This window comes from Phascolarctos cinereus, unplaced genomic scaffold, assembly GCF_003287225.1.
Source record: "Phascolarctos cinereus isolate Bilbo 61053 unplaced genomic scaffold, phaCin_HiC Scaffold_726;HRSCAF=1367, whole genome shotgun sequence".
NCBI lineage: Eukaryota > Metazoa > Chordata > Mammalia > Diprotodontia > Phascolarctidae > Phascolarctos > Phascolarctos cinereus.
In genome coordinates this window covers 114,708,924-114,733,576 of record NW_027556098.1, presented here as the reverse complement: position 1 = coordinate 114,733,576, position 24,653 = coordinate 114,708,924, and the positions used below count along the sequence as shown (strand labels likewise).

At 37.1% G+C, this 24,653-nt stretch overlaps 1 protein-coding gene across 8 annotated transcripts in view; it reads left to right on the top strand.

Moving 5' to 3' along the window:
* Positions 1 to 24,653, top strand: part of PARP9 (poly(ADP-ribose) polymerase family member 9) — a 57,132-nt gene that overhangs the window by 13,228 nt on the left and 19,251 nt on the right. Inside the window, exons 1-6 of one of the 8 annotated variants that reach the window (XM_078146735.1) lie at positions 1,610 to 1,723; positions 2,342 to 2,492; positions 6,589 to 6,703; positions 12,225 to 13,021; positions 14,967 to 15,191; positions 22,864 to 23,082. In XM_078146735.1, the coding sequence (XP_078002861.1) occupies positions 6,643 to 6,703; positions 12,225 to 13,021; positions 14,967 to 15,191; positions 22,864 to 23,082 (1,302 nt within the window). In that variant the 5' untranslated portion in view covers positions 1,610 to 1,723; positions 2,342 to 2,492; positions 6,589 to 6,642. Of the gene's footprint in view, positions 1 to 1,605; positions 1,724 to 1,746; positions 2,493 to 6,588; positions 6,704 to 7,602; positions 7,703 to 7,944; positions 8,100 to 12,224; positions 13,022 to 14,966; positions 15,192 to 22,863; positions 23,083 to 24,653 lie in introns of those variants that run through there. The other 7 variants (XM_078146736.1, XM_020985948.2, XM_020985943.2 and 4 more) reach the window with 7 other exon arrangements.

The following is a 24,653-nucleotide window of genomic DNA, read 5'->3' as shown; positions in this document are numbered from 1 at the left end:
GCTGAGCCATTTGAGCAGAGAGGAAATCTTAACATGTTTATGCATCTGAATAGTAAAGTTATCTGGAAATACTCCTTCTTTGCCATTAACTTCACCCTTCCAATGTCCTGCTTTTTCAGTCTCCTGACTTATCTAATGGATGACCTTTCTTTCTTTCTTTCTTTCTTTCTTTCTTTCTTTCTTTCTTTCTTTCTTTCTTTCTTTCTTTCTTTCTCTTTCTGGCTAGGCAATGGGGTTAAGTGACTTGCCCAGGGTCACAAAGCTAGTGAGTGTTATGTGTCTGAGGCCGGATTTGAACTCAGGTCCTCCTGACTCCAAGGCCAGAGCTTTATCCATTGCACCACCTAACTGCTCCCGTGATTTTACTTTCTTTAAAAAAAAACCATCATCCACACTTTTGTAGGCCAATAATGTTCTACAACATTTCTTAGTTTTGTATTTGCCTTCATTGTCTGCTTTGGCTTCTTCTGCACTCTGACACAGAATCTTAATGTAGAAGTAATTAAAGGTTTATCTGTTTTCCTCTTTTCTACCTCATTATTATTCAAATCTGGAGTTTCACTGAACCTGAACCCCAGATAATGGCCTATATGGGAGATAAGGGGAGGTAAATCATTCCTGAGAAAACTCAAGGTCCAGCCCATTCAGTCACGGTTTGGAGAATACAGTGGATAGTGAGAACGCAGATGATTCAGACATATAATCTTGGTCCCTCTTTCCCTGCCTCACCCCAGGAGAAACAGCTCACGTCTCCCTTAATTGGCAGTTTTCTTTTCCACTGGGGTGATTCAAGCCACCTTCTTGCTAGAAAGATTTATGGGATAAAGGATGGTATTGTTGGGAGATTCCTGGTTTTCTAATAATATGGAGGAGGTGAAACCACACAACTGTGATGAATGTATATTGACATGGTACAAAGAGGATGGATCCTTTATTTTCCTTGGTAAACCTGAGTTCCTGAATGAAGATGAGAGCAAGTCTCTAAAGGAACAGAAATTTATTCCACCAATAGGGGCCAGTTGGTGGTGATGGGGTCAGAGTCTGGAAGAACTGGGTTTCAATGTGGCCTCAGACATTTACTAGTTATGTGACCACGAGCAAGACACTTAGCCTCTACCTCAGTTTCCCCAACTGTGAAATGGGGATAATAAATAGTATCTACCTCCCAGAGTTATTTCGAGGATTAAATGAGATAATATTTGTAAAGAGCTTAGCGCAGTGCCTGGCACATAGCAGGTTTTATATAAATGCAAGCTATTATTCTTATTAACCCAAGCCCTGTTTCCCAGTACCCCTTCCCCTGGCTCAGGTTGGGTTCCTCCACTTTGGTGCCCTTTCCCAGTTCACCCCGTCTCCCAGCGCAGATTTTCCTCCTACGCTGGTCTCTGTTCAGCGGCTCCCCCAGGCCCTTTCTGCTCACTTTCTCTTTACAAAAACTCTGCCCAGAAAGTTCCTTCGGTGGGGCCGGCTTTGACCGTGCACTCGCCTCCTCCGGACTTCTTCGGCTCTGGAGGGGATAACTGGAGAGCAGAGAGGGCAGAAGCAAGGGTTAAACAAGCACTCCCTCCTTGCTCCTTAGCTCAATTTCTCTCTCCTTACCCCCGCGCCCCTTGACCCGCCCCTGATGGCTTGCAAACTTTCAGTTTCGTTTCCCCAAAGCTCCTTTCTTATCCTTCACCTTCACAATCCATTTCTCTGGTTGTTGCGGACAAAGCTTATTCAGGTAAGCAAAGGCTGGGTTGGGTCCTCTAGCGGGAGGGAAGAAAGACATCCTGGACCTCACAAGAAGCACCTTCTCCAGCCTCCCCGCCCCGCTCCGGCCCCCTCCCTAATCAACAGAGCTCTAGAACCAGGACGCCTGCTCACTTCCTTTAGGCTGATGAGAGAGCGCTTGGAAAATGGGGTCAGTTTTACTTTCAGGGTCTTGTTTGAGGGAAGGGGATTCACATATCAAGCTGTCAAAATTCCAGAAAATTTGAAGCCATGAAAAGCACACTTGTGTCTCCTCTGTTTTTTAAAAGAGCATGTATCCATTGGTAGACTGTGGTTCAGAATTCAGACAGAGCTTTACAAGGCAAGCCAGGAGCACCTTTCAGCCCAGAAGTTTTAGCTTCATAGGATCATAGATTTGGACTTAGAAGGGACCTTAGAGATTAGCTAGTTCAGGGTCCTAATATTAAGAAGGAGAGAAATGAGACTCAGAGAAGTTATGACTCACAGAAGGTCTCACTGGGAAGGGAATAAACATTTCTATAGCGCTTACCGTGTGCCAGGCACTGTGCTAAGTGCTTAACAAATATCTCATTGGAGGTAGGTGCTGTTATCCCATTTTGCAATTTAGGAAACTGAAGGAAACAGAGGTTAAGTGTCACACAGGTAGTGTCTGAAGTTGGACGGGAATTCAGGTCTTCCTGACACCAGAGCCAGTACTCTCTCCACTTGTACCACCTAGCTGCCTCTGGGACCAGGGAGCTGAGCCGGGATTTTCAAAGGTAAGTGACCGGATTTCAGAATCAGCACTGTCCCCTCTTCTCCACTTATCTTTGCCTTTGAGCAAGGTTTGTAGGTTTAATAGCTATAAGGTCTAGGAACGTATGAGCGTCTACTTCTGATACTGTTTACTCCTGTTCCTTGGAGATCTGTTCGAGGAGAATATATCCATGGAGTCTCAGTTTAAGAAAAAAAATTGCAAAAAGAAGCTCAGAGCAAATTCTTTCTTTTCTTGCGAAAATGTCAGTTCCTCCAGGAGATCGAACTATGTCTTTCTTTTAAGGGACAGCTAGATGGCGCAATGGATAGAGTGCCAAGCCTGGAGTCTCCTGGAAGACTCCTCTACTTGAGACCAAATCTGGCCACAGACCACTGGCTGTGTGACCCTGGGCAAGTCACTTAAACCTGTTTGCCTCAGTTTCCTCATCTGTAAAATGAGCTGGAGAAGGAAATGTCAAACCACTGCGGTACCTTTGCCCCCCCCAAAAAAAAACAACCATGAGTTGGACAGACTCAACAACAACAAACTTGCTCTCGAATTGAGTCATGTTGTACCACTTGTCTTCTCTATATAGAAATGAACATTGCATACTTTCCTAAAACTCCACCTGTTCTATTGTATAAAAATCTTGGGGAGGGGGTGGGAAGGAATGAGGAGAATAAAAGCCACACACCAGTCAATACATGGTAATAACTTAAACAATGCTTCAAAGGTTTTTATTTTCTTTCCATCTGGTCCTATGATTTCATTAGTGTGGGAAAACTATTCTCCTTACGTAAATAAGTGGATGTAATTTAGATAGGTCCCTGGAGCACCAAAGTTCCTGGCCTTGGCATACACTTACTAAGAAATTGAGGGAAGACTTTAATTCAGGTCTTCTTGACTCCAAGCTGTCCCTTAATCCCCTATACTAGTCTACCTTTCAATATTATGCTTACAAAGTATAATTTTAAAATATATTATTTCATTTGGTACTTAACCTTTCCATTTTGGGGTAGTTATACTTTTTATATTTAGTTATACTTACATTAAGTATTATCATCCTGATTGTATGGATAAGGAAAAAAAAACTAGAAGCAGACCAGTGATGAAGTAATTTGTTCAGATTGACACAATTCTTTTTTAAAAATCATGATTCAGTATTTCTAATGTTTTCCTCAAATTCAGTTGGTGAGAGAGAAGGACATCTTAAATAAAAAAAGGCTTGGGGAAAAGTTTTCTAAAATTTTCCCATTTTAAATTTGAATCTTCACAGTATGTAGTCATATCAAATATATAATATATTGTGATATGAATATTATATAAATATATTTATGTGAGTATAAATAAATGAAATAACTATACCATAATATAGAAACTCCTCACAAACATACATATGCATCTCCTAATAAAAAAGAAAATCAACTGTATATTAACAAGCAGTAGGATACACATGTGCATATCTTTATAAGATGTGTCCTGTTTTATGTGTGTGCAAATATAAATTTATCAAACAGGTGAGTTTTGTTTGGACATATTAAATTTGAGACGCCTTTGGGACATTTAGGCTAAGATGTACATATTAAATTTCAGAAGCCTTTGGGGCATTTAGGCTAAGATGTGCAAAAGGAAGTTGGTGCAATGGAATTGTAGTCCCAGAGAGAGAGAGACTAAGGCTGTATATATAAAATTTGGGAATCATCTGCATATGGATGATAATTGGATCCAAGGGAGCTAAGAATACTACCCAGTGATATAATTTAGAGAAAAAAGTAGAGAATTCAAGATAGAGCTTTGAGGGGCATATATCTACTGGGTGTGACAAGAATGAAGATCCAATCAGGGAGACTAAAGAGGGGTCAGGCAGTTAGGAGAAGAAGTAAGAGATGGCAGTGTGATAAAAATTCCAGAGAGGAGAAAATACCTAGTAGAAAAAAGTGATTAAGGGGCAGCTAGGTGGCTCAGTGGATAGAGTACCAGTCTTGGAGTCAGGAGGACCTGAGCTCAAATCTGACCTCAGATACATAATGCTCACCAGCTGTGTGCCTCTGGGCAAGTCACTTAACCCCAATTGCCTTACCAAAAAAAAAAAGAAAAGAAAAAAGTGATTAATAGTGTCAAATATTGCAGAAGTCAAGAAGGTTAAGAACTTTTAAAATGTCATTAGATATGTTAAGGAAGGGCTCATTGGTAACTTCGGAGAAAGCAGTTTCAGTTAAATGATGAAGCAAGCAGCCATATTTTCATTACAAGAGAGTAGAAGGGAAATCTTTCTAGCATCTACAGTCTTCTCAAGGAATTGAGCAGGGAAGGGAAGGAGAGACAGCTACTGGGATGGTATAACCTAATGAGGGCTTTTGAACATGAATATGAACATGTTTGTAGGCAGCAGGGAAAGAATTAATAGATGAGGGAAATGGATGATTGGAGAAAGTAGAGATCATGGCTGTGTCACCACCTGGAGAAGATGAGGGTGGATGGGTTTAAGGGTGCATGAAGATGGTTTGGCCTTGACCAAGAGAAGGGCTATCTCATCAGAGAGTGAAGTGAAAGAGAAAGTAGTAAGGAAGAATAATGTCAGAGGGGTGTCAGATGCGAGAAAAGGAAGAAGTCTTCAGCTGAGAGAATAGGAGGGGGTATTGTGGGAAGTTTGAGGGAAACAAGGAAGGTTTGGAACATCATAGTTCTTCCTCCCTCCAACTGCTGCCGTCTGAGAGGTTGAAACCCCTCAAAGACTGGAGTACATTACAAGAATTGTGTCAACCTGAACAAATTATTTCATCACTGGTCTGCTCCTAGTTTGTTTGTTTTTTTTTCCTTATCCATACAATCAGGGTGATAACACTTAGTGTTGTCTGGAATGAATCCACAGACTCAAGCATTTTTAAGTCAAGTTGGCAAAGATTTATTGTTACATTACATAGTGGGCAAGGATTCTTAAGCAATCTGTGACCTTAGAGGAGTACAGTAAAAGTTTATATAGCATAACCACCTACTCCTTTTATAGACAATTTTTCATAATAAGAGCAAGATATTCCTGATAAGTATATGTTTCCAAATGGGGGTGGGCCATTGCATTTCAACTCCTCCCTCATTGCTGCCTCTTAGGGAAAGGAGATGAGACAAGGGAATAGGACGGTTGTGGTCTGAGAGGTTGAGACTCCTCAAAGACCAGAGTACAAGACAGGGTCATCTGGAATGAATTCACAGACTCAAGCAATCTTTAAGTCAAGTTGGCAAAAGTTTATTGTTAAACTTTTCAGTGGGCAAGGTTCTTAATGTTAGAAATAGAGCCCCTTGTACCCCCCTCAGGAGGGCTGGGAAGTTAGTCTGGGCAAGCTGCTGCAGCCCATTGCTACCTGTGTGACCCTGGGCAAGTCACTTAACCCTATCTGCCTTAGATTCCTAATCTGTAAAATGAGCTGGAGAAGGAAATGGCAAACCACTCTAGTATCTTCCAAGAAAGCACCAAATGGAGTCATGAAGAGATGGACATGACTGAAAAATGACTGAACAACTGATGTTTCTAAAATCAGAGATCTAGAGCTGGAAGGGACACAAAGACCATCTAGTCAAAGCCTCTACTTTACAAATGAAGTTGGAGGAAGGTTACACAGTGTGATGGTGGCAAAGCCAGGATTTGAAGTCAGCTGCTCTGACCCCAAATCTAGTCTGCTTTTCACTGTGTGCCATGTGTGACACCTATCACCAAATGTTCTTCAATTTCCTCTTCTCTTTTCTCCCCATTTTTTAGGCATAATAAATTTTATATATTTTATATCTATTTATGTAGCTTCTCTGCCCCTTCTCCCAGACTATTTGTGTGTTTTTTAGTTGTTAATCAGAAGAAATCCCAAATTAGAATGAATGTATTTGAAAATCCAGCCAAACCTAATTTTGCAATGCAGGCTTCATCACGTCAATGGTTCATTGTCTCTTTGTCCTCTTCTCCTTCAGCCCCTGGTGGTTATCTTTATAAAGTTAACGATCAAAACAACCTTGTTAATGTTGTTTTCTTTTTAAATCCTAGTATTGAATCCATTTGGAGTCTGTACTTACTTGTTCAATATTTCAAAAATAATTCTATTGATTCCTTGTTGCTTTTTTTTTAAATTAAGACAACAATATAGACAACTCCCTTAGGAAATCTGAGATCTGCCAAAGTTGAGAGAATGTCTGCTGCTTCTTCCTCCAGTGACACTGCTGCTGTAAGGACATCTGCTGTGAGTGAAGGTTAGTGACAACCATTACCAAGGTACTATCAGTAAAATCACACCTAGAAGAAATAGCATAGCTGATCTCTAGAGATCTCTGATCTTGTTATAAAATGCCTACAGGTACGCTTCTGTTAAAGGCATTCCCTATAATTACTTTTAATTGAATTTAATTGACTTCTGCCATTTTAATCTCTCAATCATTTTTCATTATATTCTCTCCCCACAGGAACTTGTGACATACTCACATCTTTCTCTAGATGGGTGAATCCCAAATCTACCTCATTAATCCTGACCTCCCATGTAAGGTCCTGTCACACTTCCAGTTGGATTGAACATTTTCATGGAATGTCTTACTGTTATCCCAAACTCAGCATGTCCATATTAATCAACTTGGACTTTTGTGGTAGATCCCTATCCAGGCCATTTTAAACACTTAGTAAATTCTTGTTGATTTTTGACCTGATGCTGTTACCTCCTTATCAGGTGGTCAGCTCTGAGCATTTTGTGTACACACCTACCCATGGTCTTTGATCATTTACCCTCTAATCCCCCTCAGGAAATCTGCCTTTTGACCAGGGCCTGATCAAAGATTTTTAGGTATAAAGGGCAGTAGAGATCAGTTTTCCAGATGAAAACTGAGGTCTAGAGAAATTAACAAATCTGTCAAAGCTCATATATAAGTGAAATAAGTAGAAGAACAGGCATTTGAACAGAGGTTCTCTAACTCCAAATCTAGCCCTTTTTAAACTGCACCTTGTGAGCATGTCCAAGTAGACCTTCTTAAATGTGGAACCAGAAGGAGATAATAGCTAGCATTCATATAAGTATTTTAAGGTTTGGAAAATACTTTATATGTATTTTCTTATTTAATCCTCACAAGTCTGTGATGCAGGTGCTATTATCACCATTTTACAGATAATGGAAACTGAGGAGCAGTTAAGGTTCAGTGACTTGTCCAGGGTCACACAGCTAGTGTCTGAGGCTGGATTTGAACTTGGATCTTCCTGACTCAAAGGTCAGCACTTTATCTACTCTACTACCAAGTTGCCCCAAGCTGTCATACTGTAGAAGAAGTTCAGAAATCAGAACAATCAAACAAAGGGACAGAGTAAACATCTGTATATAAGATCTGAACAATTTGCTATCCTCACTGTAATAAGATTTAAAAATTAAGGAAAAAACCCCCCAACATGTTGTAGTTCACCCATGAAGTGGATGCTGATTGGTGATGATTGCTTTGTTTCTGTTCATTTCTAGAACTGGATAACCAAATGGAAATGGAAGCTTTTGATCTTGGTCATGAATGAAAATATTTACATTGAAAGATTTTGGGGAATTTTTCTCAAATTATTTTTTTTCAGTTGACAAAAATTGATATTTTCTCCCTCACACCTATTCCTCCTAAACCCATGGTGAGTGGAGGAAAGACCCTTTGTAACAAATATACCTAATCAAAGAAAAAAAGATTTTACACTGACCATGTCTCATTTTCCACTCTGAGTCCACCAGTACTCTGTCCAAAAGTTCTTAATTAAGTGCATTTAAGTCTTTGTCAGAGTTTCTGAATCTTTCAAAGTTGTTTGTCTTTACAATGTTCTTATTGTCCAAAGTGTGCAGCTGACTGTGCTCACTACATTTGTCTTCAGTTCATACAAGTCTTCTCAATGCTGGGAGATTTAGAAGATGGCCCCTTCTAGCACAGTGTGTCTAAATTTACATAAACTGTTACCTTGGATGCACTGTGAGAATTGCTCAATGATAATAACACACCTGTCAGTCACATCTGGGATCCAAGTTTTTAGACAGCTTAAGAAAGCTTCTCTTTTTATTATTTGGATGATTGTTTTGTTGTTCATCCTTCATTCTCAAAGAAGACCAATGACTTCATGAGGATGATGTTTTGATTTGCAAGTGAATTGGATTTAGATGAGGCAGAGCTGTGCAAAATTGGCCTCACTTTCTCCTGTAGATTCCTGGGGATCCAGTGGTAAGACAGCAGGCAAGATGAATCACCATGGCCCCATTTTGGGGATTTGGATTTGTAACATATGCAAAAGGATTAATTAAAAGAGATACTGATCTAATCAGCAAATTTTATAGAGGGTTGAATGGTTTTGTAGGTAACAAAACATTCTCATTCTCATTCTCTATGGCTCACCAAGATGCAAAGTTTTAAATTCTGTTCCACCAGTGGAGATTAGAACCTACATTTTTTTTCTTTCCCACTTTCCCAAGGCAACAGGTTATTCAGGTTATTAAGCCTTTTAAAATTTTCTTATATAGTAAATAACAAGAAGACTAGCTTTAAAATCCCAGAAACGTTGATCAGGACCTTAAAAAGTGATTCTAGTACAAAAAAATATTGTCATCTCTGTAACAACTTATATTCCTTTGACCCCTTCCATGTCACTGGTGAGTTATAGCAGTGTAACAAGGATACTGCTCAATTGGTGTCCTCAGATGAACCCTTTCACTTTAAAGCTCCTGGTCTCTTGAAGAGCTCTCAGCTGGAATTCCTTGGCAGCAGCCATTTTAGGCACTTGATCACAGATTGCCTGTTTCTGAAAGGGCAGTCCGCTTTGGATTGGCAGGGTCTCAAGGCCAGGGTGGATGTGCATAGGCTAATGACTTCTGGCTATGTGGCTTCATTGAACTATAAGACAACTAACATCCCATGCTCTTCTTAGAGACCATGGCAACACCTAATTTGTTGTTGTTCAGTTGTTCAGTCCATTTCAGTCATGTCTGACTCTTCACGACTCTGTTTGGTGTCTTCTCTGCAAAGGTTCTGGAAGGTTTGCCGTTTCCTTCTCCAGCTCATTTTACAGATGAGGAAACTGAGGCAAACAGGGTGAAATGACTTGCCCCGGGTCACACAGTCAGTAAATGTCTGAGGCCAGATTTGAACTTAGAAAGAGTAGTCTTCCTGACTCTAGGCCTGGCACTCTATTCAATGTACCACCCAGATGCCCCAACAAGCAATACGTAATAGGTCCTTTCAATTAAGTTATGCTTTACCTTCTGGTTGACATAGTTCATACCATGCTGGAAGAAAGTCTTTATTGAAACAATATTGATAGCAAGCTGAGGGAATTCCTGTTTTGATTCTAGCTAATCAAGAGGAAAAATTCCTCAGAGGAATTCCCTCATTTACCAAATGAAATATCTGAATTGGAGAACGTATGTAATAAGCAGTCGTAAAACTGGATTGTCCACTCAACAAAAAGCTCAGTGAAGAACACTTGTAATTTAATCAAAATAATTTAATTCACCAATGAACACACGGCTTGGCCTCTCTGGACAAGGCAGTTTGGTGTAGTAGAATGTGCATTTAAGACAGAATCAGAATATTTGAGTTTGGATCCCTGGTTGGTCTGCTACTGACTGGAAGTGTCCTTGAAGCGAATCATTTCACCTTTCTGGGCCTCACTTTCATCAGGTGTAAAAGTAGGCATTTGGATTGGATGACTGCCAAGGCTCCTTCTAGTTTCATGATCCTATCTTTTACTTTTGTCATATTTTTAAGTACTATATTCTGATTGCTCTGTGCTCACTATTTCTGTCTTCTCTTCCCCCTTCCTTTCTAACTGCCCTAATAATGAGAAAGCTTTTAGGACTTACATAGATCTTCTTCTCATATAAGAACATAAGCATTTTAATCTTATTGAGTCCCTTATGATTTCTCTTTCATGTTTATCTTTTTATGCTTCTCTTAGGTCTTGGGTTTGAATGTCATATTTTCTGTTTGTCTCTTGTCTTTCCACCAGGAATACTTGAAAGTCCTCTCTTTCATTAAGGATTACACCCCCAAAGGATTACATTCACTTTTGCTAGATAGGTTATACTTGGATGTAATTCTAGCTTTTTTGCCTTTTGGACTATCATATTTTAAGCCCTCCATTCCTTAACGTTAAGCTTAAGTTAAAGAATTGTGTTATTCTGACTTTGGCTCGATGGTACTTGAATGGTTTCCTTCTGGCTTCTTACAACATTTTCTCCTTGACCTGGGAGCTCTAGAATTTGGCTATAATATTCCTGGGAGTTTTATCTTGCAATCTCTTTCAGGAGGTGATAAGTGGATTCTTTCAGTTTCCGTTTTACCCTCTGGTCCTAAGCTATCAGGGCAGTTTTCCTTTGTAATTTCATGAAATATGATGTCTAGGGCTCTTTCTTTGATCATGGTTTTCAGGTAGTCCGATAATTTCTAAATGATTTCTCCTTAGTCTATTTTCCATGTCAATTGTTTCTCCAATGATATATTTCAAATTTTCTTCTATTTTTTAAATTCTTTTGACTTTGTTTTGTTGTTTCTTGATGTCTCATGGAGTTATTAGCTTCTATTTGCCCAATTCTAATTTTTTTTTATTAATTAATGTATTTTTAGTCTTCGATGTTCACTTCTATAAGCTTTTGAGTTTTAAATTTTCTCTCCCTCCCTCCCCAAGATGGGGTGCAATCTGATATAGGCTTTACATATGCATTCCTATTAAACATATTTTCACATTAGTCATGTTGTAAAGAAGAATTAGAACCAACAGGAGGAACTACAAGAAAGAAGAAACAAAACAAAACAGAAGAGAAAAGAAAAGAAGAGCAAATGTATGCTTCAATCTGCATTCAAACTCCATAGTTCTTTCTCTGGATGTGGATAGCATTTTCCATCATGAGACTTTTGGAGATGTCTTAGATCATTGTATTGCTGAGAAGAGCTAAGTTGATCAAAGTTAGTCATTGCACACCATGGCTGTTATTGTGTATAATGTTCTCCTAGATCTGTTCACTTCACTCAGCATCAGTCCATACAAGTCTTTCCAGGTTTTTCTGAAGTCAGCCTGTTCATCATTTCTTATAGCACAATAGTATTCCATTACGTTCATATACCACAGCTTGTTCAGCTATTCCCCAATTGATGGGCATCCCTTCAAATTCCAATTCTTTGCCACCACAGGAAGAGCTGCTATAAATATTTTTGTATATATGGGTCCTTTCCAATTCTAATTTTTAAGGAATTATTTTTTTCAGTGAAGTTATGTACTTCATTTTCTATTTAGCCAATTCTGATTTTTTAGTTATTATTTTCTTTGGCATTTTTTGTGCCTCTTTATTGTTGTTGTTGCTGTTTTTTACAAGTTCTATGTTCTGATTGCTCTGTGTTCACTATTTCCATCTTCTCTTCTTCCTTCCTCGGTTTATGTACACTCTTTCTAACTGCCCTAATAATGAGAAAGTTTTTAGGGCTTACATAGATCTTCTTCCCATATAGGAACACAAGCATTTTAATCTTATTAAGTCCCTTGTGATTTCTCTTTCATGTTTACCTTTTTTATGCTTCTCTTAGGTCTCATCAAAGGGGGTTGGTTCAACATTTCATTTTCAAGAATAAAGAGAAAGACCTTGTAGTGCTTACAAAGGGTCATCACCTTTTTACAAGTAGAGAACACAGTTTCTAGGTTGAAAGAAGATTCATGCTTGACTTTATCTTATTTCCATTGAAACACTGGCTTGCCAGTTCATTTCCTGTTTTGTCCATTCCTTAGGCCTCATGGAACAAAAGAGTCTACAAATTAACATTGGCAGTGATAACTTAAAAATCTTGAAAAGCTTTGAATCATTGTTCAATGATGTTATCAATAAGAAGTTTCAGTGTACCTGTAACCTGGAGAGTGTTATGGATTCTGCCAAGGTCTTCAGAAAAATATTGCCTTCCCAGATAGAGCTGTCTGTCTGGAAAGATGATCTTACTAGACATACTGTGGATGCTGTGGTTAATGCTGCCAACGAACACCTTTACCATGGAGGAGGCCTGGCCTTGGCCCTCTTGAGGGCAGGAGGGCCTATTATTGAAGAGGACAGTAAAAAAATAATCCAGCAATTTGGAAAAGTGCCAACTGGTCAAATAGCTACAACAAGAGGAGGCCGACTTCCCTGTTCCGAGATTATCCATGCTGTTGGACCAGAGTGGAAGGTGACAGATGAACAAAGATGTTACATTCAACTTCAAGAAGCCATTATAAATATTCTGAATTATGTAGTCAGTGGATCTTCTGGCATAAAGACAGTGGCAATCCCTGCATTAAGCTCTGGGATTTTTGGCTTCCCTCTGGATATGTGTGTAGCCATCATTGTAAAAACCATTGTGACATTTCCTTTTCAAAGAAGCAACATCTTAAAAGAAATCCATCTGGTGAGCAATGAGGAACCCACTGTGGCTGCATTTAAAAGAAGCTGTGAAAGGTTTCTGTATGGGAACACAGCAGTAGCCCCACCTTTAGCTTCCATTACCCTCAACAACGTGACCCTCCAGCTTATAGAGGGATTCATTGAGAAACAGCAGGTAAATCTGGGGATCTTTAGGTTAACACCCTCCTTTGTGGCTGTTAGCTAGTAAGCATTTTTGAACACCTTGCAAAACCCCTACTAAACTAGGAGAAATACAAAGGAAATAAAAGAATCAGTTCCTCTTTAGAGATATTTACAGTATACAAGATGTTACAGTAGAGGGAACAAAGCACATTTATATGAAAGGGCAAGAGAATAGTGCCCAAGAAATAGAAAATTAAAGTGTCAACCTAATATACACATATTAAAGACATATAAAGAAAAGATCAAGTTGAGGATAGCTAATCAAAGAAATCTCAAAAAAGTGAGCTTAGAGTTAAATCTTGAACAAAGGGGTGGATGTGGATTGAGAAGAGGAAGGCCATCCTAGTTGTATAGAATGCCTTTATAGAGGGCAGGAAGAATAAATACATAGTGTGAGAAGAATCAGCTTGGCTAGAGTAGAGGAACAAAATTGGGGATTATCACTTTAAAATAGTATTTCGTTTATGCAAAAAGTGTCTGATTGGCATATAACCCTGAACTAGGTACTGCATGAAATAGAGAGGGTGGCTTAAATCCAACTGGCATAACAAATGAAAGCTAATTCTCTTGGGCATTATATTTAATATCCTTAGGTACTAGTCAGCTAATAGACACTAAACATTTATTAAGCTCCTGTTATGCATCAAGCACCTTGCTCTCATCAAAGATACCTTTGCTCTCAAGGAGTTTACAGTCTAATGGGGGAAGACAACACGCCAATAATGATGAACAATTAAGCTGCACAAGGATGAATTTCCCTGTGCTCACAAAATGTGTCTGGATAAGACCTTCCAGTTTCCCTTACTGCATGGCTAGAGTATGGCTATCAAGGTGGACCATTTGGAAAAGCAGGCACTAGCAAAGAAATGACAAAACTACTCCCATGCATTATAGGACTTATAATACGCTCAAAGGAGACATAGTCCAAGGATAATGATTCTGGATGAGATGTTAGAGATCACTGCATTCAGCCCTTTCATTTTGCAGATGAAGTAATTGCCTTACTCAAGGCCACACAAATAAGTCCCAGGAAGCCTAAGGTTTGAGGTCTTGAGTTTTCAACTCCATAGCTTGCATATTTTCCATTACAACAGGATCTGACTGATGTATTTGGGAGCAAGTGTTATCCTAATATTTCTCCTTATCATTTCTTTTTAGCCCAGATAGTTGCATTTGGATGATTTCTGAACCAAATGAATTTAATTGCCATTTTATGAAAATTGAGTTAAGAAACTACTGTCCAAATATCTACCAGTACCTGTATATAATGTTCTTGGTAGCTTTTCTAGAAAGTATAGGTTCTGATTTACATTTAAGAAAAAAAAGATTGTGTTTTATATACGTGCAATTCCATAGACAGTGTGGCATAGTGGAGAGAGCTGGGATTCAGGAAGATCTATTAATTGTGTGTCCTTTTACCCTCTCAGGATCCCAGACAGCTCAATTATACATTGCAGAGAAACTAGCAGTCTATGTTTTTGCAGAGAGTTTCCACACTGGGAGGTCCCTGGGATGATAAAATCACAGGTCTAAACAAAAAAATTTAAGAATTAAATCCATCAGTTTATTAAGTATCAGCCATGTACAGAATATGATGCTAAGAATTAATGGGTATATGGACATGGCTCTTGTCCTGTTGGAACATGTGAATTTGTAGGGGAAATGAAACATCAGATACTGTGATACAGAATCAGGTTGAATAGGTGTTTTGGGAAGAGAAATGACATTCTGAGATCTGTCAGGAAAATAATTATTTTAGTGCTGTGGAGTATGGGTTGGAGGGATGGCAAGACTAGAGTCTGGGAGGGTGTGTGGGAGCTAATGGCAGTAACCAGGGAGATGGTAATGTGAGTCTTTGCAGGGTAGTAATGGTGCAGTGTCAAATCTCGTATTCAGTTATTTTTTTTCCTTTTCAGGTGGATGTGATTGTGAATTCTGTATCAGCTCAAAATTCTTTTGAAATTGGACTTATATCAAAAGCAATCCTTGACCAAGCAGGCCCTGAAATTGAGAAAGAATTTCTTGAAAAAATGATTGAAACATCTAAAAATCAAGAATTGATAGTAATCACAACAGGATTCAAATTAGCCTGTCAATATGTGTTCCACATAGTGTGGCCTTCCTGCAATGATGCAAAGAAGGTAAATTTATTAAGTGCTTATTATGTGCCATGTATCTGTATTAGGAGCTTGGATACAAAGACTTTTGTCCTGAAAACACATGAAAGGAGTCCCAGTTCTCAAGGAGCTTACATCTGTGGATGGGTTAGGTAGGAAGAAGTGGGTACACATACATAGATAAGTACAAAGAAAATATACAAAGTCATTTGTCAGGCATGGGCATGAACACTAACAAATAGAATGGAACGTGAAAAGCCTAGTATAGAAAGTGTCACTTAGGCTGAGACATGAGCAGGAATAGGGATTCCAATGGGCAGATTATGAGGAGAAAGATTATTCTAGGCATGAGGAACAGCCTGTACAAAGGCATAAAGGGTCATTTGACTAGAACAGAGAGTATATAAGTAGGAAGTAATGTGAAATCAGTTTAGAAATATAGATCGAAGACAGAGATTGTTAAGGACTTTAAATGTTACCCCCCTCCCCCAGGAATGTATTTTGTTTTATAGGCAGACACAGAACAAAAACTTATATACACACAGAATCTTATGTATTTATTCATTTTCCCCATATTTAAATATCTATCTCAATATTTATAAAATACAACTTATTAGTATATTTTATATTATAGCTTTATATTATAGTAATTTCCTACTTCTAACTTCCAAATTAAATTTTGACAAATAATCCTTAGTATTTATTCACATTTTTAAGGTTTGCAACATGCTAATACCTGTATGTCTATGGAAATATATGTGTATGCACATATATACATATGCATGTATATCTCTATTTCTATCTTTCTATGTCTATATAATCTCACCTGATTCTCATAGCAACCCGGAAAGTAGGTGCTACTGTTATCTCCATTCTACAGATGTGGAAACAAATAAAAACAATAAGACACAATATCTGATAAAGGAACTTTATGTGATTTTTACATATATATATATATATATACACACACACACACATATATGTACATATATATACACATGTACACACATATACATACATACATACACACACACGCCCGCACACACACACATATGTATTATTCTAGTGGTCCTCACTTCTCTTCCATGAGGGAGCGGAAGGTTTTGTTTTTCCATTACTCAGTATTCACCTTCCTTTTAGCACTTTTTCATTTACATTGTTGTGGACATGGTATATACTATTTTCTCCTTCTCCTTTCCCTCTAAAATCAGCAAACAATACCATTAATGTTTTAAAAAAAGTTTTGAGTTCCAAAAATTCTCTCCTGCCCTGCAACCCCCTCCTCCACCCATTGGGAAGGCAAGAATATGATATCAGTTATACATGTGAAATCAGGCAAAATGTATTTCCATATTAGCTATGTTGCAAAAAAAAAAATAGAAAACAAGAAACAAAGAAAAAAAGTATGCTTCAATTTGCACTCAGAGTTTGTCAGATTTCTCAGAATGTGTATAGCATTTTCATCCCAGGTCCTTTGGAATTGTCTATACAGAGTATCCAAACCTTTCATAGTTGATCATCATTACAACATTGCTTGTAAGTGTATAATGTTCTCCCAGTTCTGCTCACTTCACTTTGCATCACATCATGTAAATCTTCCCAGGTTTTTCTGAAATCATCTCTGTTGTCATTTTTTATAGCATAATAGCATTACATCACAGTCATACACTACAACTTGTTCAGTCATTCCCTAATTCATGGGCATTGCCTCAATTTCTAATTCTTTGCCATCACAGAAAGAACTACTATAAGCATTTGTATATAAGGGTTCTTTTCACTTTTATTTGATCACTTTGGGATACAGATCTAGTAGTAGTGGTATTTCTCAAAGGGTATGCATACATATGCATACATACATATATATACTTATATGTCTGCTGAGTCACAGTTTTATAGCCCTTTGGTCATAGTTTCAAAATATTCTCCAGAATGGTTGGGCCAATTTGCAACTCCTTCAATGATGCATTAGTCTCCCAATTTTTCAACAATCACTCCTGCATTTATCATTTTCCTTTTCTCTCATGTTAGCCAGTCTGAGGTGGTAGTTGTGATAGGTGTGAGTTGTTTTAATTTTCATTTCTCTAATCCAAAAATAATTTTGAGCATTTTGTTTTGTGACTATTGATAACTTCGATTTCTTCTGAAAACTGTCTATTCATATCCTTTGACCATTTATCAACTGAAGAATGGCTCTTATTTTTATAAATCAGTTCCCTACATATTTGAGAAATGAGGCTTTTATCAGAGAAACTTCCTATAAAAAAAGTTCCACTGTTTCTTGTTCTCCCTCTAATTTTGGTTGCATTGGTTTTGTCTGTGCAAACACTTCTTAATTTCATGTAATTAAAATAATGCATTATATTTCTCATGTTCGTGACTGTCTCTTGTTTGGTCATAAACTCTTCCCTTATCCATAGGTCTGACAGGTAAAATTTTCCATGCTCCTCTAATTTGCTTGTGATATCACTCTGTATCTAAATCATGTACTCAGCTTATGATGGTATGTGGAATGAGTTGTTGGTCTATGCCTAGTTTCTGCCAAACTGCTCTCAGTTTTCCCAGCAATTTGTGTGAAATGGTGAGTTCTTGCCCCAAAGATTAGATCACTGGGCTTATCAAATACTAGGTTACTTTGGTCATTTACTACCATGTTTTGTGTACCCAACCTATTGCACTGATCCACCACTCTATTTGTTAGCCAGTACCAGATTGTTTTGTTGATTACTACTTTATAATATAATTTGAAATCTGGTATGTCCAGGCTATATTCCTTCATGTTTTTCAATCATTGATTTTCTTGATATTCTTGAGCTTTTGCTTTTCCAGATGAATTTTATTATTATTTTTTCCCACTCTATAAAATAATTATTTGCTAGTTTGATTGATATGGCACTGAATAAATAAATTAATTTAGGTAGAATTATCATCTTTATTATATTGACTCAGCTTACCCATGAGCAATGAATATTTCTCCAATTGTATGGATCTGTCTTTATTTGAGTGAAAAATATTTTGTAATCATGTTCATATAGTTCCCAGAGTTGTCTTAGCAGGTGGACTCCCAAGTATTTTATAATGTCTGCAGTTATATTTTAAATGAAATTTCTCTATCTCTTTCTTACTAGGTTTTGTTGATGATATATAGATATGCTGGTGATTTATGAGAGTTTATTTTATATCCTGTAACTTTGTTGACATTGTTAATTGTGTTAACTAGTTTTTTTTTCAGTTGATTCTCTAGGGTTCTTTAAATATACCATCATATCATCTGCAAAGAGTGATAATTTTGTTTCCTTGTTGCCTATTTTTATTCCTTCAATTTCTTTTTCACATTGCTGTAGTCAGCATTTCTAATACAGTATTGAATAATAGTGACGATAATGGACATCCTTGCTTCACTCCTGATCTTATTGGTAAAGCTTCTAGCTTATCTCCATTACACATAATGCTTGCTCTTGGATTTAAATAGATACTTCTTATCATTTAAGAAAGGCTCCATTTATTCCTATAATTTCTAGTGTTTTTAATAGAAATGGGTGTTACATTTTGTCAAAAGCTTTTTCTGCAACTATTGAGATAATCATATTATTTCTGTGGCTTTATTATAGATACGGTCAATTATGCTGAAAGTTTTCCTAATATTGAACCATCCTTACATTCCTGGTATAAATCCCATCTGGTCATAATGTATGATCTTTGTGATATATTGCTGTAGTCTTGCTAGTATTTTATTCAATTTTTTTGCATCAGTATTCATTACAGAAATTGGCCTATAATTTTCTTTCTCTGTTTTTGCCCTTCCTGGTTTAAGTATCAAAATCATATTTGTGTCATAAAAGGAATCTCATAGGACTCCTTTACCTATTTTTTTCCCAAGTAGTTTATATAGTGTTAGGATTAATCATTCTTTAACCGTCTGGCAGAATTCACTTGTAAATCTATCTGGTCTTGGGTGTTTTTTTTTCTTGGTGAGCTCATTTATAATTTGATCAATTCCTTTTTCTTAGGGTTATTAAAGTATTCTATTTCCTTTTGTGTTAATCTGAGTAATTTATATTTTTGCAAATATTCATCCATTTCACCTTAATTGTCAGTTTCACTGGCACATAATTGAGCAAAAATAACTCATAATAGTTGCTTTAATTACATCTTCATTGGTGGTGCATTCATTGTTTTAATTTTTGATACTAATAATTTGCTTTTCTTCTTTTTAAATCAAATTAACCAGTGGTTTATGAATTATATTGTTCCCCCCCATAAAACCAGATCTTAATTTTATTTATTAGTTCAATGTTTTTTTTTTACTTTAAATTTAATTAATCTCTCCCTTGATTTTCAGGATTTTCATTTTGGTGTTCAATTGGGACTTTTAAGTCTGTTATTTTTCTAGGTCTTTTTTTTAAGTCACATGCCCAATTCATTGATCTATTCTTTCTCTCTTTTGTTGGTGTATGCATTTAGAGATATAAAATTCCCCCTAAGTACTAAGTACTGCTTTGGCTGCAATCCCAAAATTTTGGCATGTTGTCTCATTGTTATTATTATCTTTAATGAAATTATTGATTTTTTTCTATGATTTGTACTTTGACTCACTCTTTAGGATTACCTTACTTAGTTTAAAGTTAATTTTTAATCTATGATTCCATGACCTTTTCTTTATTAAATTTAATTTTAATTGTATTATGATCTGAAAAGTGCGCATTTAATATTTCTGCTTCTCTGCATTTGTTTTTGAGAGTTTTATGTCTTAATACATGGTCAATTTTTATGAAGATACTGTGTTCAGCTGAGAAAAAGGTATACTCCTTTCTATTCCCATTCAATTTTCTCCAGAGGTCTATTACATCTAACTTTTCAAAAATTCTATTCTTCTCCTTAGCTTATTACTTATTTTATGGCTAGATGTATTTAGTTCTGAGAGGGAAACATTGAGGCTCCCCACCAGGATAGTTTTATTGTCTATTTCCTTCTATAACTCATTTAACTTTTTAAAAAAATAATTTGGATGCTATATCTTTCGGTGCATGTGTGTGAAGGAGTGATATTACTTCATTATCTATGGCTCCTTTAAGTAAAATGTGGTTTCTCTGCTTATTTCTTTTAATTAGATCTGCTTTTTCTTTGTCTGAGATCATGATTGCTACCTATGCCTTTTTTTTTTTAGCTTCAGCTGAAGCACAATAGTGTCTACTCCAGCCCCTTATTTTAACTATGTGTGTGTCTCTCTGTTTCAAGTATGTTTCTTGTAAACAACATATTGTTGGGTACTGGTTCCTAATCCATTCTGCTATCTTCTTCCATTTTATGGATGTTCTTCCCATTCACATTCACAGTTATGATTACTAACTGTGTATTTCCTTCCATCTTATTTTCTTCTGTTTATCCTTCTCTCTCTTTTTTTACCTCGTTTCTACTCAAATGTTTATTTTATTTCTGAGCGTTATCTCCCTTATTCTTCTTTCTCTTTTATTAACCCCTCCCTTCTCTTCTCCCCTTCCCCTCCTGCTTCCCAGTTGAGTAAGATAGATTTCTATGCCCAACTCTGTGTGTGTGTGTGTGTGTGTGTGTGTGTGTGTATTTTTCCTTCTTTGAACCAATTCCAATGACAGTGAGGTTCAAGCATTTCCATTGTTTCCCTCTCCCATGCAAAAGCTCTTCCTCTCGTGCTTATTTTATTGTAGATAATTTTCCCCATTCTTCTTCTCCCTTCCCCTTAATCCCAGTGCATCCCTTTTTCTTACCCATCCATGTTTTTAGATTATGCTTACCTAATTGGTTCACTCCTGTGCCCTCTCTCTATGTAGAGTCCTTCTAACTGCCCAAATAATGATAAAGTTCTTGATAGTTACATACATCTTCTTCCTATATAGGAATGTAAACAGTTTAACTTTATTGAGCCCCTTATAATTTTATTTTCATGTTTACCTTTTGATGCTTCTCAAGTCTTGTATTTGGATGTTAAAATTTCTATTCTTCTCTGGTGAAGGATTATACTCAGTTTTGCTGAGTAGGTTATTCTTGATTGTAATCCTAACTCCTTTACCTTTGATGTATCATATGTAGCTATGTGGCGGAATGGCCACCAGTCACAGTCTCTAACAGGCACAGAGGCTGTGGTTTTTGCCTCTTGGTTTGCGTAATAATATATTGTGGAATAGGTGATGGGACCTTTCTCATCCTTAGTCTTCTATGCTAGTAATCCCAACCTAGGTAGGCCCTTGGTGGTAGAAGGCTACACAGCTAGTATTTTCTTAATGAGTACTTCTCTTTGGTTATGTAGATGAACTGAACTATCTCATGGATTCAGAAAATCTTTGGACAAGGAGAAATTCTTGGAATGTTATTTATTACTAATGGCTATAGATGAGGGGAAGCCTGAGCTCATGGGTCCAGTACAAAGGCTAATTAAAGTATTCATTGTTAATAAAGTTCCAGTGTCAGACCAGGAAGTGTATAAAAGTTAATCATTAGAAAATCAAGAGAGGTGGTTTGATAGAGTGGACAGAGAACTGCCCCCAAATCTGAAAGGCTTAGATACGACTCAGTGACTCTGACCAGGTTATTTTATCTTTCAGTGCTTCTGGCAACTCCCCAAGACTCCAAATTGCAGAGCAGGTGTTTATGATTTGTACTGATAGGAAGAGGTTTGTTCCCTTTAGCAGTGAAATCACAGGTCAAGTTCAAAAAAAGCAAGAGGAGAAAATATACTTGTTCAGTCAGTCAATATTTATTAAGTGTCTACTATATACTAGACACCATGCTAAGCCCTCGGGATACAAAAAGAGGCAAAAGACAGTCCTTACCCTCATGGAGCTCCAAATCTAATAGGGGTGACACTAGATGTACAAACAAGCTATATAAAGGATAAATAGGACATAAATAGGAGAAAGATAGCCCTAGAATTAAGAGGGGTTGGAGAAGGCTTCCAGAAGGTGGGATTTAAAGGAAACAAGAGAAGCCAGTATGTGGAAATGAGGAGAGAGAGCATGGGGGACAGCCAGAGAAAATGCCCACAGCTGAGAGATGGCATACCTTATTCATTGAACTGTGAGGAGACCAGCATTATAGGACTGAAGAGCACATGGAGCAGGGAGTGAGGTGTAAGAAGACTGGAAAGGGGGAGGGGGCTAGGTTATGAAGGACCCTTGAATGCCAAACAGAGGATTTTATTTTTGTTCCTGAAGATGATTGGGAACCACTGAAGTTTATTGAGTAGGATATGACATGGTCAGACCTGCACTTGAGGAAACTCATTTTGGTGGCTTAATGGAGGATGGATTGGAGTGGAGAGAGACTTGAGGCAGACAGACTCGCCAGCAGACTATTGTTAGAAAAAAGAAGGGAGTATATTAAAAACTTGTTGTAAAGGTAAATGAATGTGTTATTAGGAAAGTATCAATGAAACTTTTTTTAAAAAAAATTCACTGAAGATAACAGAAGGAAGTTCAAATAGGGAGACAAATGAGCAGGGTTGTGTTAGAACTACCAAGTTACATTTAATAAATACTTTATATTTACTTAATACACATCCGAGAGGTAAAGGAGTAACAAATTCATGGTCTCATATGCAGTCTTCTTGTCCTATTCTTTTTTATACAAGAAAATGTTTGTATTTGTCAAGTTGATAATTAGAAAAATAATATTTTTGAAGTGTTTTTAAGATTATAATAAAAAATTAATTTTTATTTCCTCACAGACACTGAAACTTGCAATGAAGGAATGCTTGGAAAAATCCCTTCAAAAACATATAAATTCACTTTCTTTCCCTGCTCTTGGAACTGGGAGCATTGGCATCCCCAGAGAAGCAGCAGTTCATATTATGTTGGAGGAAGTTTTGCAATTTTCCAAAGACTACCCAAGAAAAAAACTCCTTGTGAATTTTGTGATCTTTCCAAATGACAGCGAACTATCCAAGGCAAGCTATAGAATTGATTCTACTTGGGCAGCATGGCACAATTTTCCATTTGCTTGTGTTGCCTTTCTCTAGGAAGGATGGAGGTTGGATCTGTGGATCCAATTGGATCAGTTTCCTTGATTATTAGGAACTCCTTGATTAAGAAATCCCTTCTACTAATTCGGGTTGGTTACTTCTCTGCAACTTATTGTTTTAGACTAGAGCATTGCTTAGAGCACTGAGAAGTTAAGTGACTTGCCCAGCATCTCATGGTTAGAACGTGTCACAGGCAGACATTGCGCTTTAGTGCAAAACCTACCAGATTTAGAATCAGAAGAAATTCGTTCTAGTCCTGTGCTAATTTCTAACTAGCTATGTGATCTTGGCCATGTTAATCACTGCAAAATGATAGTATTGGAGAAGATGATCTTTTACATCCATTCCAATTCTCATAGGCTGTGGTTAACACAAGTGGTCTTCCTTCTCTGTTCTCTTCTTTTCCTTCCCATTCCTTAACTATGGATGGATATTCTTTCATCTTGATTTTTTTTTTTTGCCTTTTGCTCTTCTCTCTCTACACTGATTCCATCAGAGAACTCATTCATTCTCCAGGTTTCAATCCTGGTTTCTGTATCAATAACTGCTAAATTTATATCTTCTATCCTCTTTGCTGCACTGAGCTCCAATCCTGTATTTTTTTCAATTTCCTTTCTAAAAATTCTATATAACTTTTCAATTTATAGGCATTTATTTTATCTTTCATTTACCTTACTCCCCAATTGCAAAGAAAAACAGAAAGACAAAAGCCTTGTAACACATATTCATAGTCAAGCAAAACATATTAGTTATGTCTAAAACATACCTCTCATTCTGCATCATGAAGCCATTGCCTCCCTGTCAAGAGAGACATCGATCAGTGCTCTGGAATCATGCATGGTCATTGCATTGGTCAAAGATCTTAACTTTTTCAAACTTGCTTGTCTTTACAATATTGTACTTATTGTATAAATATTTCTCCTGGTTCTGCTCATTCCACTCTGTATCAATTCATACAGGTTTTTCCAAGGTTCTCTGAACCCATCCCTTTTATCATTTCTTATGTTGCAGTACTATTGCATTATATTAATATACCATCATTAGTTAGCCATTCCCCAACTGATAGACATTCTGGTAATTGCCACTTCTTTGCCAATATAAAAGAATTGCTACAATTATTTTTATACATGTACCAAATTCTTCTGATGAAATTTAAATATAGTACTGCTCTGTCCCCTTTGTTCCTACTTTTTTCATGATTTCCCTGGAAATTATAGAATTTTCTTCCTCTAGGGGAATTGTTTCTTTTTCTAGTTCTATAAAGTAATCCTTTGGTAGCTTGATTGGTATGGCACTGAATAAGTAAATTGATTTAGGTAGTATTGTCATTTTTAATTTTATTAGTTTGGCTTACCCACAAACAGTTAATATTACTCTATTATTTAGGTCTATTTTCATTTTCACAAAGAGTGCTTTGTAGTTGCATTTATATAGCTCTTTTGTGTGTTGGCATTTGTACTGCAAGTATTTTGTACATTTTAAACCTATTTTTAAAT